Source organism: Dermacentor variabilis, chromosome 3 (assembly GCF_050947875.1).
Source record: "Dermacentor variabilis isolate Ectoservices chromosome 3, ASM5094787v1, whole genome shotgun sequence".
Classification (NCBI taxonomy): Eukaryota; Metazoa; Arthropoda; class Arachnida; order Ixodida; family Ixodidae; genus Dermacentor; species Dermacentor variabilis.
The window spans coordinates 202,636,031-202,650,070 of NC_134570.1; the positions used below are offsets into that span (position 1 = coordinate 202,636,031).

The window sequence follows — 14,040 nt, forward strand, 5'->3', positions numbered from 1 at the left end:
GAATGCTGACGACGGCGGCCGCATTTCGATGGCGGTGAAATGTGAAAGCACCCTGCACTTAGATTTCAATGCACGTTAAGGAACCTCAGCTGGTCGAAATTTACGAAGTCTACCACTAGGACGTTCCTCGTAATCAGTAAGTTGTTTTGGCACGTAAAACCACATAATTGATTTAATTAATGACAGTGAAATGTAATTTTGGTTGCGAAAAAATCTTTTATTCACTACTTAGTGAGTTAACTAAGGAAATTGTCGGCAGTGAAGCCGACGAAAGCAGCGTCGTTGTAAATGTAAATTTCCTCGCAGCCTATAACAAGAATGCCTTAGAACAATATTGAGATTTGTGCGTTTCTTATAAAAAATTATTGGGAACTCACAATTTGTGTCGAGGTTGACACGCCTCACAAGTAAAAACATAGGCTTAGTGTAAAGCACAAAATTGGGCACGGTGCTGCGAGAGCTGTGACAGATCGTCCGAATGCCGGAGGTCCTCACACTGATCGTTGTAAACGTCCCGACAGCAATTACCATTGACATCGGCAATTTATATTTTATTGGTGGAGAGCAGGCACTAGGAGCAGAGATGCCAGCTCCATCGATTATCTTTCTCCCTATCCTTTTCCACCATCTTTGTTTCCCTTCTCCTGCCTTCCTCACAATGCTGACCAATGTTCAGCTGTCGGCCGGGCGCTCGACACTTACGGCGCTGTCACCAGGTTTACCTGTTCTCAATGTGGTTCTTAGCTAGTGCGCTAAGAAGACTCCGTCAACAAAATAACAGCCTACGCAAGCATTACCCTCTCATTAACGGAATAAAACACTTCAACTACGGAAAACGACCGCTTGTCAACAAAATTTGAGGATATGAAATTTCGCTCTTTTTGCACGGACGCTTGCTACACATTAGCCTTACTTCGTGTGGTGAGTGACAAACTTATTCCTCCAGGATGACTTGCTTGATGGGGCACTTAGCTTCAACAGTTAGACGTGTGTGTCGTGCATGAATTTGGGCAGTCATATGTGCTTGCCAAGTTACAGCATTGCGCTCTCTGAAATACATGGAACCCTGTTTGTCCATGTTCGAATGAATCTTCCATGCCGAATCGGCTGTGCGCCGGTGTATGAATCCTGCCGGGTTCTTGCGAAGCGCAAAGATAAAGACGTACGAGAGGTCATTGAAGCTCAGGCTATCTGGCAGAATAGAGACACGTGTGTTAGTACCCCTTCAATCGACCTGCTAGATAAAGAGACGGCTTTTTTGAATGGGTAAGATTTAGATAAGGTGGCGCCACTGTGAATGGGTTATATAGGTGTATTTCCTGAAAATGAAGTTGTTGAAGTTAGCGCATTGTGTTGTCGTCTCCCTTCCGTCCTTGTTTGCTGGCGCTAAATATGCTTTCAATTTACCAACACGCCCAACAAATGGCAATGCTACGATTCGGATCATTGGCGCCTTTCCTCGATCGATTATGGCTTTAACTAGCCCCTCTCTTATCTTTTACCAAACCACTGAAGGCAAGCGACGTAGTTGAAGGAGCGTGGTTTTTTTAAGCAATGATGCCCTCAGGGGCATGACGCTTCAGTGGTAATTACCAACTGGGGAACGGAATTTATAGCCAGGCTGTTCGACCCAGTATTCGGACTCAACCGTGTTACTCACAGGCACACTGCTGCGCACTTTCTGCAACACAATAGATGGAGGAAGCCCCTTAGTATTATATAACTTGGCTATGCTTTGTCTGTAGATTGATGTGCACTTGAAAAACTGAGGCCAGGTTATGCTATGCATAACTTTGGATACAACTCAGCTCAACAAGCCACAACACGGATCGGACCGTCCTGTCGTCGCTCCGGAAGCAAAGTGACTATTATGTTCGTTGCAATGTTGCTGCACGAGTACACCGACGCCGATACGCGTTCCAATTATTTCAGGCAGAGTGTTATAGAAACTAGATATCTTGCGCGAGTACGAATAGTGCAACTGAAGACGCTATAATGTTCTTGAATCATCCGTTTTTTGCAAGCTAGGCAAAAAAGAAGCCTTCGAGTACTATCTACCCTCGAGGACACCGCCAAAAGTTGTTCAGGTTGTACTTTAGGCACTACAAATTTCTCAGATGCCTAAGCAACACCAGCCAGGTAGTCCCCGATATCCCTTATCACTCGAAGCATAAAAAACATTGACTTACTACTTTTAAGAGGCCTGGCCGTCTGCACTTGGTGGTTTTTCTATGCACCTGGTGTTGAAAAGAAGTGCTTACCATGATGTACAGTGACACAAGGAGCCCGTAACATCCGTAATACGAGGTTAGCCGATAGTGCGAAAATCTGCACAGCTGTCTCCAGGGAGGAATTCAATGTGGCGTAGAAAAGTTGTCAAGATATCAGGAGCAACGGTGTTTTATTGGAACATTCGATGCATTCTTTGGTTCGCTTTTTTTAGGTCTAACGTGGGAGGAGGCGGCACAGCGCTGCCCAGAAGGCGTGGAGCCTGCCTGCCACAACTCAGAGAATTCTGTTACCGTGTCTGGACAAGCCGGCGCTGTTTCGGACTTCATAGAAAAGCTTAGGGCTGAAGATGTTTTTGCGCGAATGGTGAACAGTGGAAACGTGGCCTTCCACAGCAAACGCGTGCGCGTCGTCGGACCTGCCCTTCTAGAGGCGCTGAAAAAGGTGAATCCATCTGAAATGGCATAATTCTCCTTTCCCAACACTGGTTTCACTATTCTTTCCCCGTGTTCTTTCCTACGTGCTGCCCAGCAATATCAGCCCATTGTATAGGTTTGCCAGTCGATCGCGCGCAATTTTTCAGCCATTCTTGTTGTTTTCAATCTTTTTTTTTTTGTAGTTGTTGGACACGGTTCTGCTGCTTTCGTCTGCGCATGCTGTGTGTAATTGGTACATGAGACCTTGGTTGTGCGCCTCGACATTTGCTGTCTTTCGTATTTCGCCACTTTTTGGCAAATGAATTTCGTGCAAAAGAAAGACAACCAGCCAGTTCTACTGCTTTCCTTATTTTCTTTCTTTAGCTTTTAGTTATAGGACATAACATTAAACCACTATAGATTCGTTTCATTCAGTTGAACTTTTTTATATAATTATTGATTTGTGCATTTCACTCGCCTGTTTTTGTCGACAGCTTCAACAAGACAAGTAACGCAGCGTTTTGAGTATGTTGGTGTGACATAATGAGGCTCATAGAGCACGAAAAGACGGTGACATAGAAAGACGCGGTACACAAAGGCGACGACTTACAAGAGTATTTATTATGAGTAAGAGAACGACGTATAGAAGCAACATCATGAATCGTCACAAGTGCGCAGTTTGCAAGGTTACTTAACTTTACGCAGATAGGATAACTATTTCAACGAAAAAACGATTGATGGTTCTGAAACGCAGTTATCCGATACCCTATCAATCATTTAGGCTTCGATAATCTCGCGAGTTAACTGACGCCTGCTGCTGCCAACAATGTAGCAGGCTTGGTATACTGGAAAGCGCGTGGTACGCTGATCATCAGTTGCACTGACACCGGAATGCCTACAGTGTCTGCAGTGCGCATCGAGAAACCCACCCCGCTTTTTCTTGGCGTCATAGCAGTGTTTCTTTGAACGCTTGTTGAGGCATCTTCCACTTTGTTCCACATAATACCTACCACATGCTCATGGGAGGTTGTACACTACTGCCTCAGCACAATCAACGAACTGCTTTTGGTGCTTCTTTTTTGCAAATTGGCTTTTGAGGTAGGTCAGGACAGGTTTGTCTGCACAGACATTTCAATTCTGTTGGAGCTGAAAACACTACTTCGACATTTGCACGTTTTACTGTTTTTCTTAATTGGTGCTCTAAGCCATGGATGTACGGGATGACCACAACTTTCCTGAAATCGGCTGGAGTAAGGCTGGCGGACGCCTTTCTAGACAAATTTGAATTCAAGAGACCCTCTGCAACGCTAACAAGTACATGTGTGGGATAACTCGCCAGCGAAAACGGAGGATCTCGGACCCTATAACGTAAAATTATTCCAATATGTTATTATTCCGAACTCCTAACGCCAAACTTGCGTAACTGACGATGCGAGCATCAGGTGGTGACCCGCGGCGTTGTCTGAGCAGCCGAATCAAACGCTCCCCTCATTTATGGGGGGTCACTTTTGTTTTCTTTGAAAACGAATATCATTTCCAACATTCAGGGGTTTTTCTTATCTAATTTGGTGGCAAAAGGCGACGAGCACGCTCAAGTGGAGAGGCATTCGATGGGGCCGAGCCAGCGCACTGAAAATAGATAACCGGATGAAGAGGGAACTGCCGGCTTCTGAGATTGGTCCGCTTTCTCATACTTAGCTTGCGGTGGCTTGACTGAAATGGCGGCGCCGTGCAACGGACGCTGAGAAATTTCGAAAAAACGGTTCCTCAGCAAGGAAGAGTTGACAGAGCTGTGTCGTCTGCGCGACGAAAGTGCTCGATCACGTTATACTGCTGCGCTTAAATGTTTGTATACGAAGATAAACCCATGCTTTCCGGCAAGTGCGAGTAGCCAGTGCCTGAACGATCGGCGGCAACCATATTCTAATCCTTTCGGAACGGGTCAGTTTCTGGCTGTTCAAAGAGAATAACAGTTTTGTTCGGCATACTAATGCATCTTTATGGCATACACGTCACTTTGACGCAGTGAGTTCACGCGGTTTTGTGGCGTCTGGTGACAGACAAGTTAAGTCGGTGAATCCTGATCCCTTTTGACCAATAACCAAAGGCTAATGGCGAAACAATATGTAATCATAAATAATTATTTTTTTTGTTCGCTTGAATCATGCATAATTAGTGTGTAGACGTCATGTCAGATTGGCAGATAGTGCTCTTTTCGTTACGTCACACGACAAACAGGCGAAGGGGGAGTTGCCCAAAAAATATTTTTACCTATTGCGGAGGGCTGATTGCAAAATTGTAATAGAAAAGTATGGATTAGCTTTATGGTATAGCAGCCATCTGATCGTTAAAGTTTAACGTCATCTGCTCAGGACTTCATTTACATAAGGCATTGGACAGGCATGCCCTTGCAATTCCCCTCTTGAGCAATATTGAGTGCGCCGAGTGATATGGGAGGAGTGGCTTGTTGGTACGAGTCTAGGGCTTTTATCAGATATATTCATGATATCAGACAAACCTGGTTTCTGGAGACAAAGCAGGCCTGGCTTACCTGAAAAGCCAATTTGTAAAAGGAAGCATCAAAACAAGTTCGTTGATTGTGCTAAGGCAGTTGTGTGCAACCCGCCATTAACAGGTGGTAAGTATTATGTGGAACAAAGCGGAAGATGCCTCAACGAGCCTTTAAAGGATCACATATGTAACATCAAGAAAAGCGGGGAGGGTTCCTCGATGCGCACTGCAGCCACTGTAGGCATTCCGATGTCAGTGCAACGGATGATCAACGCACCACACACTTTCCAGTACACGAAGACTGCTTCATTGTGGCATCATCAGGCGTCAGTTAACCCGTGAAATTATCGAAGCCGAAATGATTGATATGTTAGCAGATAACTGCGTTTCAAAACCAATCAATCGCCCTATGGTATCAAGAGTTATCCTACCAGCGTAAAGATAGGTGAGCCTTTCCAACTGCGCACTTGGGACGATTCATGATGCTGCCTATATACGTGGTTCCCTTACTCGAAATAAATACTGTTGTAAGTCAACGCCTGCGCGTACCGCGCCTTTTCCTGTCCTCGTCTTTTCGTGCGCTGTAAGCATCTTTAACAAGACGTTCACGGTAATAGACATTTGTGATTCAACTTCATAGGCTATTGTTCTGTGCTCTAGCAATGATTGTGCCGGTCTTTGCCAAAAGATTCATGGCTCCCTCAAAACGTTGGTTTGCCTCCAGGCCTAGTGCAAGTGATAATTATGTTCTTTGTAAAATGCTTTTGACCTAAGCAAACTCTTTCCCGCAACCAGCTCGTGTGCGCAAAATGTTTTTCGCATTTTGCGACAGCATGGACCCTTAAAACACTACTCACGTCTGAGATCACCAGTGGTATAACATGGAATGTCGCTGCAGCGAATGTCTGGACAATTTGTACATGTTTGCGTGTGCCACAGATGCCTGGTGAGCTCTTCGTGACGGCATGGAAAAAAAAGCTATGCAACTTCAACTTGTTGCGTGCGTTCTTGAGCACACTAAGCATTAACGTATTTTCCCAATAATGGGCGTTCTCTCCGTGACTTGCGCTGGAGGTATATAAGGCGCTGAATTCATGATGTGGAATCTGCATGAACGTACTACGACCAATGCTGGCACCGTGTACGACATAATGGAGGTGGCAATCGACAGCAGTATGCTATGCCTTATGCGATGCTTTCTCGCTTGCTGTCGTTCTGCACGCAGCGTGACGTCTCCCTTATGCTACTCACCACTCTTGCCAATCGACGTTAGAGAACCAGAAAGTATCACACATGACAAGCTGGCTTGTCATATATGGCCTAACTTCTTGAATTTTCACATATATTTTCTTATCTTTTGACAGTGGTAAACAGGTTGATTGCCTATTGCTGGACTTTCAAAAAGCATTCGACATGGTATCACTTTCATTGCTGTTGTTTAAGCTTTCTTGCCTAGGTTTGCCGAGTAATATCTTAAACTGGATAAAAGACTACATTCATGACAGCACTCAAAAAGTTGTCATCGACGACACACAATCACACTCCGTAACGGTAACAGCTGGCGTGCCGCAGGGATCCGTCCTCGGCCCACTTTTATTTTTAATCTTTATAAATTGCATTGGCTCAGGAGTGGCATCAAAAATTCGTCTATATGAAGAAGATTGCGCACTGTATCGGGGTATAGAAAACGAGGACGATACAGATGCATTACAAATGGACCTCAATCGGATAATTGCATGGTACAGCAAATGGAATATGACTCTAAATCCTAAAAAATGCTGCCACATTAGCTTTAGTATAAAAACATAAAAAATATTCAGTAGCTTCTTTTTACATAACCATCAAATAGCCATATATCAGGATGTTAAATACTTACCTGTGTATTTCTGTTATAATCTAACCTGGAAAAAGCATGTGGAATATATTGCTTTGAAGGCAGGTGGCGTTTTAAACTTTATTAAAAGAAATTTTTCGTAATGTGACTTGTGACGCGAAAGAAATTTATTATATATCCAACTTACGCTCAATATTAGAGTACGCAGCAACAGTGTGGGATCCACCCACTAAAATGCTAACACAGCAACTTGAAGCTATACAAAACCATGCGGCGCGTTTTATATTAAAGTCATATAACCGTCACAGCAGCTAGGCTGGGACTCCCTGCAGCTTCATCGTGCATCTTTCCGACTAAATCTCTTAAACGACAATATGAACAAAAAAATTTACATTGATCACAGAGCTTACCTAGAACCTCCCACGTATATTTCCCGAATACCATAGCCGTAAAATACGTGAAATTTCCTGTCGGACATCTGTATTTCAATCAGCTTTTTTCCCACGCACGATATCCGAATGGAACAGCCTACCAAACGCAATAGTTACATTAAATGAACATAGCTTCTTCGCCGCGCTCAAATCGCATTTACGAAGACAAAGTGACGCGTAATTGTGCACAGTACCCTCTCATCATAAACATTGTCTAATATACTAATTTGAGTGATGTCTGTGATTTACCTCTCATGTACATGTTAAACTTTTTATACATCATTTAAATATTTGTTCATGTTTTAGCTGCAGTGACGCTAGGTCCTGTCGACCTTACTTGTGATCCCAGTGCTTTCACTTATTCCTTTGTGCGCCTCCCGTGCTCCAATGCCCTTATGGGTGATCTGTACGTACAAAAATGAATAAAGAAAAGTTCGTTCAGGTCAGGCCAGTCTTATGGAAGAGAACAGAGAGACAGACAGACAGATAAATGACTTTACTAATGGTCCTGAGGAACAGCGTTAGGGTACCTCCCTTTTGAGGGAGTCCCCGTAGCCGTCGCGGGCCGCACCCACGTCGGCGTAGGAAGATCGTGGCCCTCCGCCCTGTCGCAGGCCCTCTGGACAGCCCGTAGTTGCTCTGAAAGGTCGCTGCTTTTAAGGGCTGCCTCCCAGTCGGTTACAGTGGTTAGCGATGAGCTGCATAACGCAGGGCATTGCCAGATCATATGGGATAAGGAGCAGTACGCCTCGCCACAGTCTGGACAGTGGGTTTCTACATTAGGCGCAAAGTGACTGAATCGGCCCCTGGAGGGGAACGACCCCGTTTGTAGCATGCGAAATACTGACGATAGTGGTCTATTAAGTTTAGGGTGTGGTAGCGGAAAGGCCCGTCGAGCGAGTTGATAATGTGCCAAGATTTCATGGAAGGGGAGAAGTGAATCCCTGTGCAGTCCTAAGTCGCCGCCCGTGAGTCCACCTGGACCGCCGCGGTGTATGGGACCTCGCGCACAGTCATGGACCAACTCATTGGCGTCAACAACCTCAGAGTGCACATTGATTCCCATGTGGGCCGGGAACCATTTGATGCTATGAAAACCAGCAGCCCCCTCGCTGCCGAGGATGGCCGCCGCCTCCTTTGAGATCGAGCCGGAGGCGAAAGCTCGGGCTGCAGACCTGGAATCTGTAAAGATATGGGGACATAGAGGTACTTCAGTGCTATAGCTACATCAACCTGCTCGGCTACTGTGGCAGAAACCTTGCGCACGGATGCTGAATTAATGAGAGTGCCGTTGGAGTCAACCGAAACTACGGCATAGTGATCAGAGCGCTCGTACTGGGCGGCGTCAACAAAGCATGCCAGATTCGGAGTGGCCGCAGCCGCTTTTGACAGGGAACCAGCCCTGGCTACCCTGCGCCCTACATTGTATTGAGGGTGGACGTTACGTGGCACGGTATCTACCTTGAACGAATCTCGGACCACGGGTGATAGGGTCACGTTGCGCTCCGCGATTTCGTGGTGACCGCATCCAACAGATTCAAGGATGCGTCTCCCCGCTCGCGATGATGAGAGTCGTATTCTTTGAGCCACTCTTTGAGCCTCGATCACCTCTGATAGGGTGTTGTGCAAGCCTAGTTGTATGAGACGCGCGGTGCTGCTAGACAGTGGTAAACCCAGCACGCGCTTGAGGCTTTTGCGCATGAGGGCGTCGATTTTACCTCATCCCGTTTACACTAGCGCAACGCGGAGGCTACATAGTTAACGTGGCTCATCAGAAACGCGTGGTAGAGCCTGAGAAGATTGCTCTCGCTTAAACCCCCTCTGCGGTTCGAGATCCTGTGGATAAGCCGGAGCATATTCTCCGTCTTGGAGGTAATGCGGGCTATAGTCTGTGAGTTGCCCCCACGAGACTCCAGCAAGAGTCCAAGGACCCTGATGGTATCCACTCTGTGGATTTGTTGTGCGTCCCTCGTATAAAGGACTATGGGAACTTGATCTAAGGGTGTGGAGCACCTAACCCCCCGTCGGGTGGGCCTATACAATAGAAGTTCGGACTTGGTTGGTGACAGACTCAGGCCCCTGTCTAGTAGGAAGTGTTCTGTGATGTCGAGCGCCTCTGAGAGCACACTCTCAACTGCAGCGTCAGACCCTCCCATGCACCACTCGGTAATATCATCCGCGTAGAGGGCGGGACCCGTTCCTCTTACTGTGGCCAGTCTGTCCGAGAGGCCCTTCATTGCGATGTTAAACAGTAGGGGAGAGATGACCGCCCGTAGCGGGGTGCCTCTCGCTCCCAATGTAAATTCCTTGGATTTGATTTGCCCTATTTTGACAGTGGCCTTTCGATCCCTCAGAAAGGAGCTAACCTACGCATGGAATCGTGGCCCCAGGCCCAGGTCCGAGATGGCGTCTAGCACTAACGGGTGCGAGAAGTTATCAAAAGCCTTGGACAAGTCTAGAGCAAGGATACCCCGAGTGTCTCTAGTGTCGTCATCAATGATTTGCCTCTTTATAAGTAACATGACGTCCTGTGTGGAGAGTGCCGGCCGAAAGCCGACCATGTTGTAAGGGAATAACTCATTACATTCTATGTGCCTGGATATACGGTTGTGAATGGCATGTTCGGCCACCTTACCCACGCAGGACGTAAGCGAGATGGGTCGCATGTTCTCCGGCGCAAGAGGTTTGCCTGGTTTCGGCATGAGCACCACTGAGGCTGTCATCCAGGAGTCGGGGACGAGGCCCATTTTCCAAATTTTATTGACCTCCCCGGTGAGCAGCGCAACTAATTCTTCATCCAAGTAGCGGAGGAGCTTATTGGAGATGCCATCCGGGCCCGGTGCAGAGCGGCCGTTGAGCGTTTGGAGCACCTCCCAGATATCGGATTACGTGAAGGGGGCGTCGAGCTCCCCCACCGCTCCCCACCTCCCGGTAACGAGGAAAATCCCCGTCATCGGAGGGGCCCAGCGGGTGATACTTTTCGGCCAACTCTTGAAGGAGGACGTGCTCCGATACACCCGCCGCCTTTTGATTATATGCTATGCTATCTATGGCTAGTCTCTGATTGTTTTTGCTTTGCGAATCGTCGAGTAAGTGTTTGAGCAGGTTCCATTTGCCCCCTTTCTCATCTGCCCATCAACCGAGGAGAACAGTTCATTCCATTGTTGTTTGGACAGTTCGATGGAATGAGTTTCTATTGTACGATTGAGCTCCGCAATTTTCTTGCGAAGTCGGCGGCGAAGTCTGTGCGTTCTCCAGCGTCGCAGGATGGAGTTTTTGCTTCTAGGAGGTGCGCAAGGCGCGCGCCCATCCGATCTACCTTTAAGTCTGTCTTAACCACCTTGGTCGCAGCTCGTACGTCCTTCTGTAGTCTTGTGAACAGACTATCGAGATTATCGTAGTCGGTCTGGTCCGTCTTCCGCATTTTCCGGAAGGCATCCCAGTCCGTCACGTTAAATTCCCTGGTAGGGGCTGTGCTAATTCATAGGGTAATCTCCACAATGAAGTGCTCACTACCCAGGTTCTCTTGCAAATTTTGCCATCCTGTCCGGGAGCGTTCTTGACGAACGCCAGGTCCGGAGTGGTGTCTCGGACTACCGACGTGGCGGTTCGCCTCGGGTATTGAGGACCCGTAATCAATTCCAGTGAGCAGTCAGCAACTGCCTGGACAAGGAGATTGCCCTTGGTGGATTGGCGCGGGTATCACCAGGCAATGTGGGGTGCATTGAAGTCACTCGCTATCACTATGGAGGCTCCCTTGCTCAGGGCCACCGCCGTTGTCATGATTGTGGCGAATGCCTGCCGTTGATCAGACGGCGAGCTGTATATGTTCAAAAGGAAGACACTGCTCGTAAGCCAATTGTTAGGGATAATTTCAACCATAATGATTTCCGCCCTAGTTTTGCCGATTGGTAATTTGTGTACTTTAAAGGAGCACTTACGTGCGACCAAGGTTGCTAAACCCCGCTTTCCTTCCTCCCGTATTGATACAACCCGGTATCCCGGGAAGGTGGGCGCGTCATCGTGAGTTTTCTGTAACAGAATTACGTGTGATTTGACCGCCTGTGCCGAAATGAATTGCTGCAGTGGTGCTTTGCGCCGTTGGAAACTGGCACATTTCCACTGCCGCACGACCAACATATTGGGATTGACCGCCTTGGATTGGCCATTCCACCGTCTTGTTGACGGGGACGGCGCTTGCGGGTAAAGGTGCCCGACGGGGCTCCCTCGAAGGCTGTCTAGCTGTAGCTAACGCCGCTTGTGCACTTTCCAGGGTCGCCATCCTTTTGAGGAGGACAGTCACGCTTTCAGCGAACTGCTGCATTGGCAGCTGCATGCTTTCTAAGTCTTTGCTATTGGACTCGGTCTCCACAGAGTCAGCGTCCCCCTCTGGCGGCACGGCCCTACGTTTACCCGAGAGCGCCTCTGGCTCTCCTCAGGGGGGCACCTGTTGCTTCTCGACTTGCGAGGGGTACGACTTACGGATCGACTTAAAGTCGGCCCTCATCTGCTGCATTTCTGCTTTGAGTCGAGCGTCCTCTTGCATGAGTTGAGCGACTCTGGGATCGACTTTATGCTCCGGCAATGCTACCTGCGGTACCTTTGAAGGCGGCGTCGTCTACTTCGGCTTGACACGATCGGCCCAGGTTGGCGTTTCCTGGATCCGAACCAGGGAGGCAGAGCGCCCTCGGGAACGAGAGCGCCCTCTGCAGAGGCTGCGTTGTCGACCAGAGGGCGTGACGGAGCGCTCCCTCCTGAGGGCTCTCGCCGCGCTGGAGCCACGTGGTCGGTTCTCCTTGGCCAGCTGTTGCTGCTGGTGCTTGTTCTTGGCGCGCTTACGGCGCCGTCGGCGTCTGCGTACGACGTATGGGATTTGAAAGCGCTGCTTACACGTTTTGTCCGCCATAAGATGCGGGCCTCCGCAAAGGGCGCACGTCGGCGAACGCTGGTGGTCATCGGGCGAGGAGGTTAGTCCACAGCCCCGGCAATTCTCGTTGGTGGGGTTGGGGCAGACGTCTGTACGATGTCTCAAGCCGGCACACACGTAGCACACCTCTATTTGGCGTTTGTAGAGCGTGCAGCGCAGAAGGCTGACGCCGCACATGACATAGTTAGGCACTTTCATGCCGTCGAAGAGGACGACCACTGTGGGGGTGTTCTTAATTCGTTTGACTTTCAGAGCCTTCGGGTTACGATGGTTGACGATCATGCGCTGGAGTTGGGCCTCGCTGATATCGGCGTCGACACCTGGTATGACCCCTTTGCAGGTGTTGTCTGGGGCCGCGATGTATGCGGCCACTTCGTATAGTCCTTCGCTTATGCGGATTTGCTGGATCCATGCATAAGCGGTGGCGTTCTTCTTCTCCGGGGTGGAGACGACGAGAACGTTCTGAGTGAAATTAGGGCAGATTACGTGGCCCTCAGTTTCTGTGGGGGCTAGAGCAGCCGCCATGGCCAGGGCTTGAGCCAGCTTGATTTGGCTTATCTTCTTGACGTCCAGCCCGCCCCTTGGGCGGACAATTATTCGTATGTGCTCCCTAGATAGTCTGGGGAGCCTCGACGAGACTGCGAAGCGTTGCAGCACACCTCGCGGGGAAGCCGTGCGGCAGCCACTCTTCCAGCTCACGTGGGTTTTCTTGCTCGTTGAAACTGGTGTTTCTTGCCAAACTTTCTTGCTCTTGCCCAACGCTGTCGTCCAGCCTGGTCTGTTGGCTTCTTTGGAGGAGATTTCCTCTCCTACCACCATTTCTACTTCTGGCATGATGCCCCCCTTCGTCGGGTTAGGCTTAAGCCTACCCGCGCCAAGCGTCGCCGCGGCGTGGTCGACACAAAAAGTTCCACAATTTCCGCGCGAGGGCCACTCACCGAAGGAAGTCCTCAGACGAAACCGTGTCGAATAGCGTGCATTTCAGTGGTAGGTGACACAAAAATTAGACCGAAAATATTTAAGAAAGCGGGAGCCGATCTTTCCACTTCCGCACTAGTCGGCGCCTTCCTTATGGAAGAGGCGTTTGGAAAGTAGAATGAGCCACTCTACTTAACGGTGAGCGTTCGTGAACCTCACTGCTGTCACGAGTCATTCACGCTCCTTCTTTACATGTCATAGATGGCCGCATTTCCCACCTGGCATTCGTGTATGTTAGATGCGTCTTGTTCTGAGGCGTGTTTTTCAACTGCCGTGTTTGATAACAGTTTACCCGCGACACATGTCTCACCGTAGGCATTCTTCGCATTGCTCATTTTTAATTGCTACCCCGTGACTCCATATTAGTGGGCCATTTTGAGCATTCGAATTCGCACTCTATTACAGCTATATGGTAACGGCTTCGGTTAGGCAGAATAGGATAATAAAGGGCAGATATCATTTGTAAATTTTCTGCAGTCGCTAACTGTTGCCTGTAGCAAATAGCACAATGCATCTACTTGAGCTGAAGTATTTTAAGAGATGGAAAATCCTGGCATGAGAAATCAAACAGAGATTCATGTCTCTTAAATGAATATTTAAGTGATTTTTTCATTATTTGCTTGAAAGCATATATTGCAATTTACAATTTGTAGCCGTTCATTTTGAAAGGCGTACTCACTTGAAATGAATGTCCAGGATGACGCCACTTTTAAT

The 14,040-nt window shown here is 48.3% G+C and overlaps 1 protein-coding gene across 1 annotated transcript in view; it reads left to right on the forward strand.

The window, feature by feature from the left end:
* The window catches only part of LOC142576596 (fatty acid synthase-like), a 192,089-nt gene that overhangs the window by 86,276 nt on the left and 91,773 nt on the right, over positions 1-14,040 (forward strand). The window contains exon 9 of the mRNA XM_075686790.1: positions 2,444-2,673. Coding sequence (XP_075542905.1) covers positions 2,444-2,673 — 230 coding nt within the window. The remainder of the gene's footprint in view (positions 1-2,443; positions 2,674-14,040) is intronic.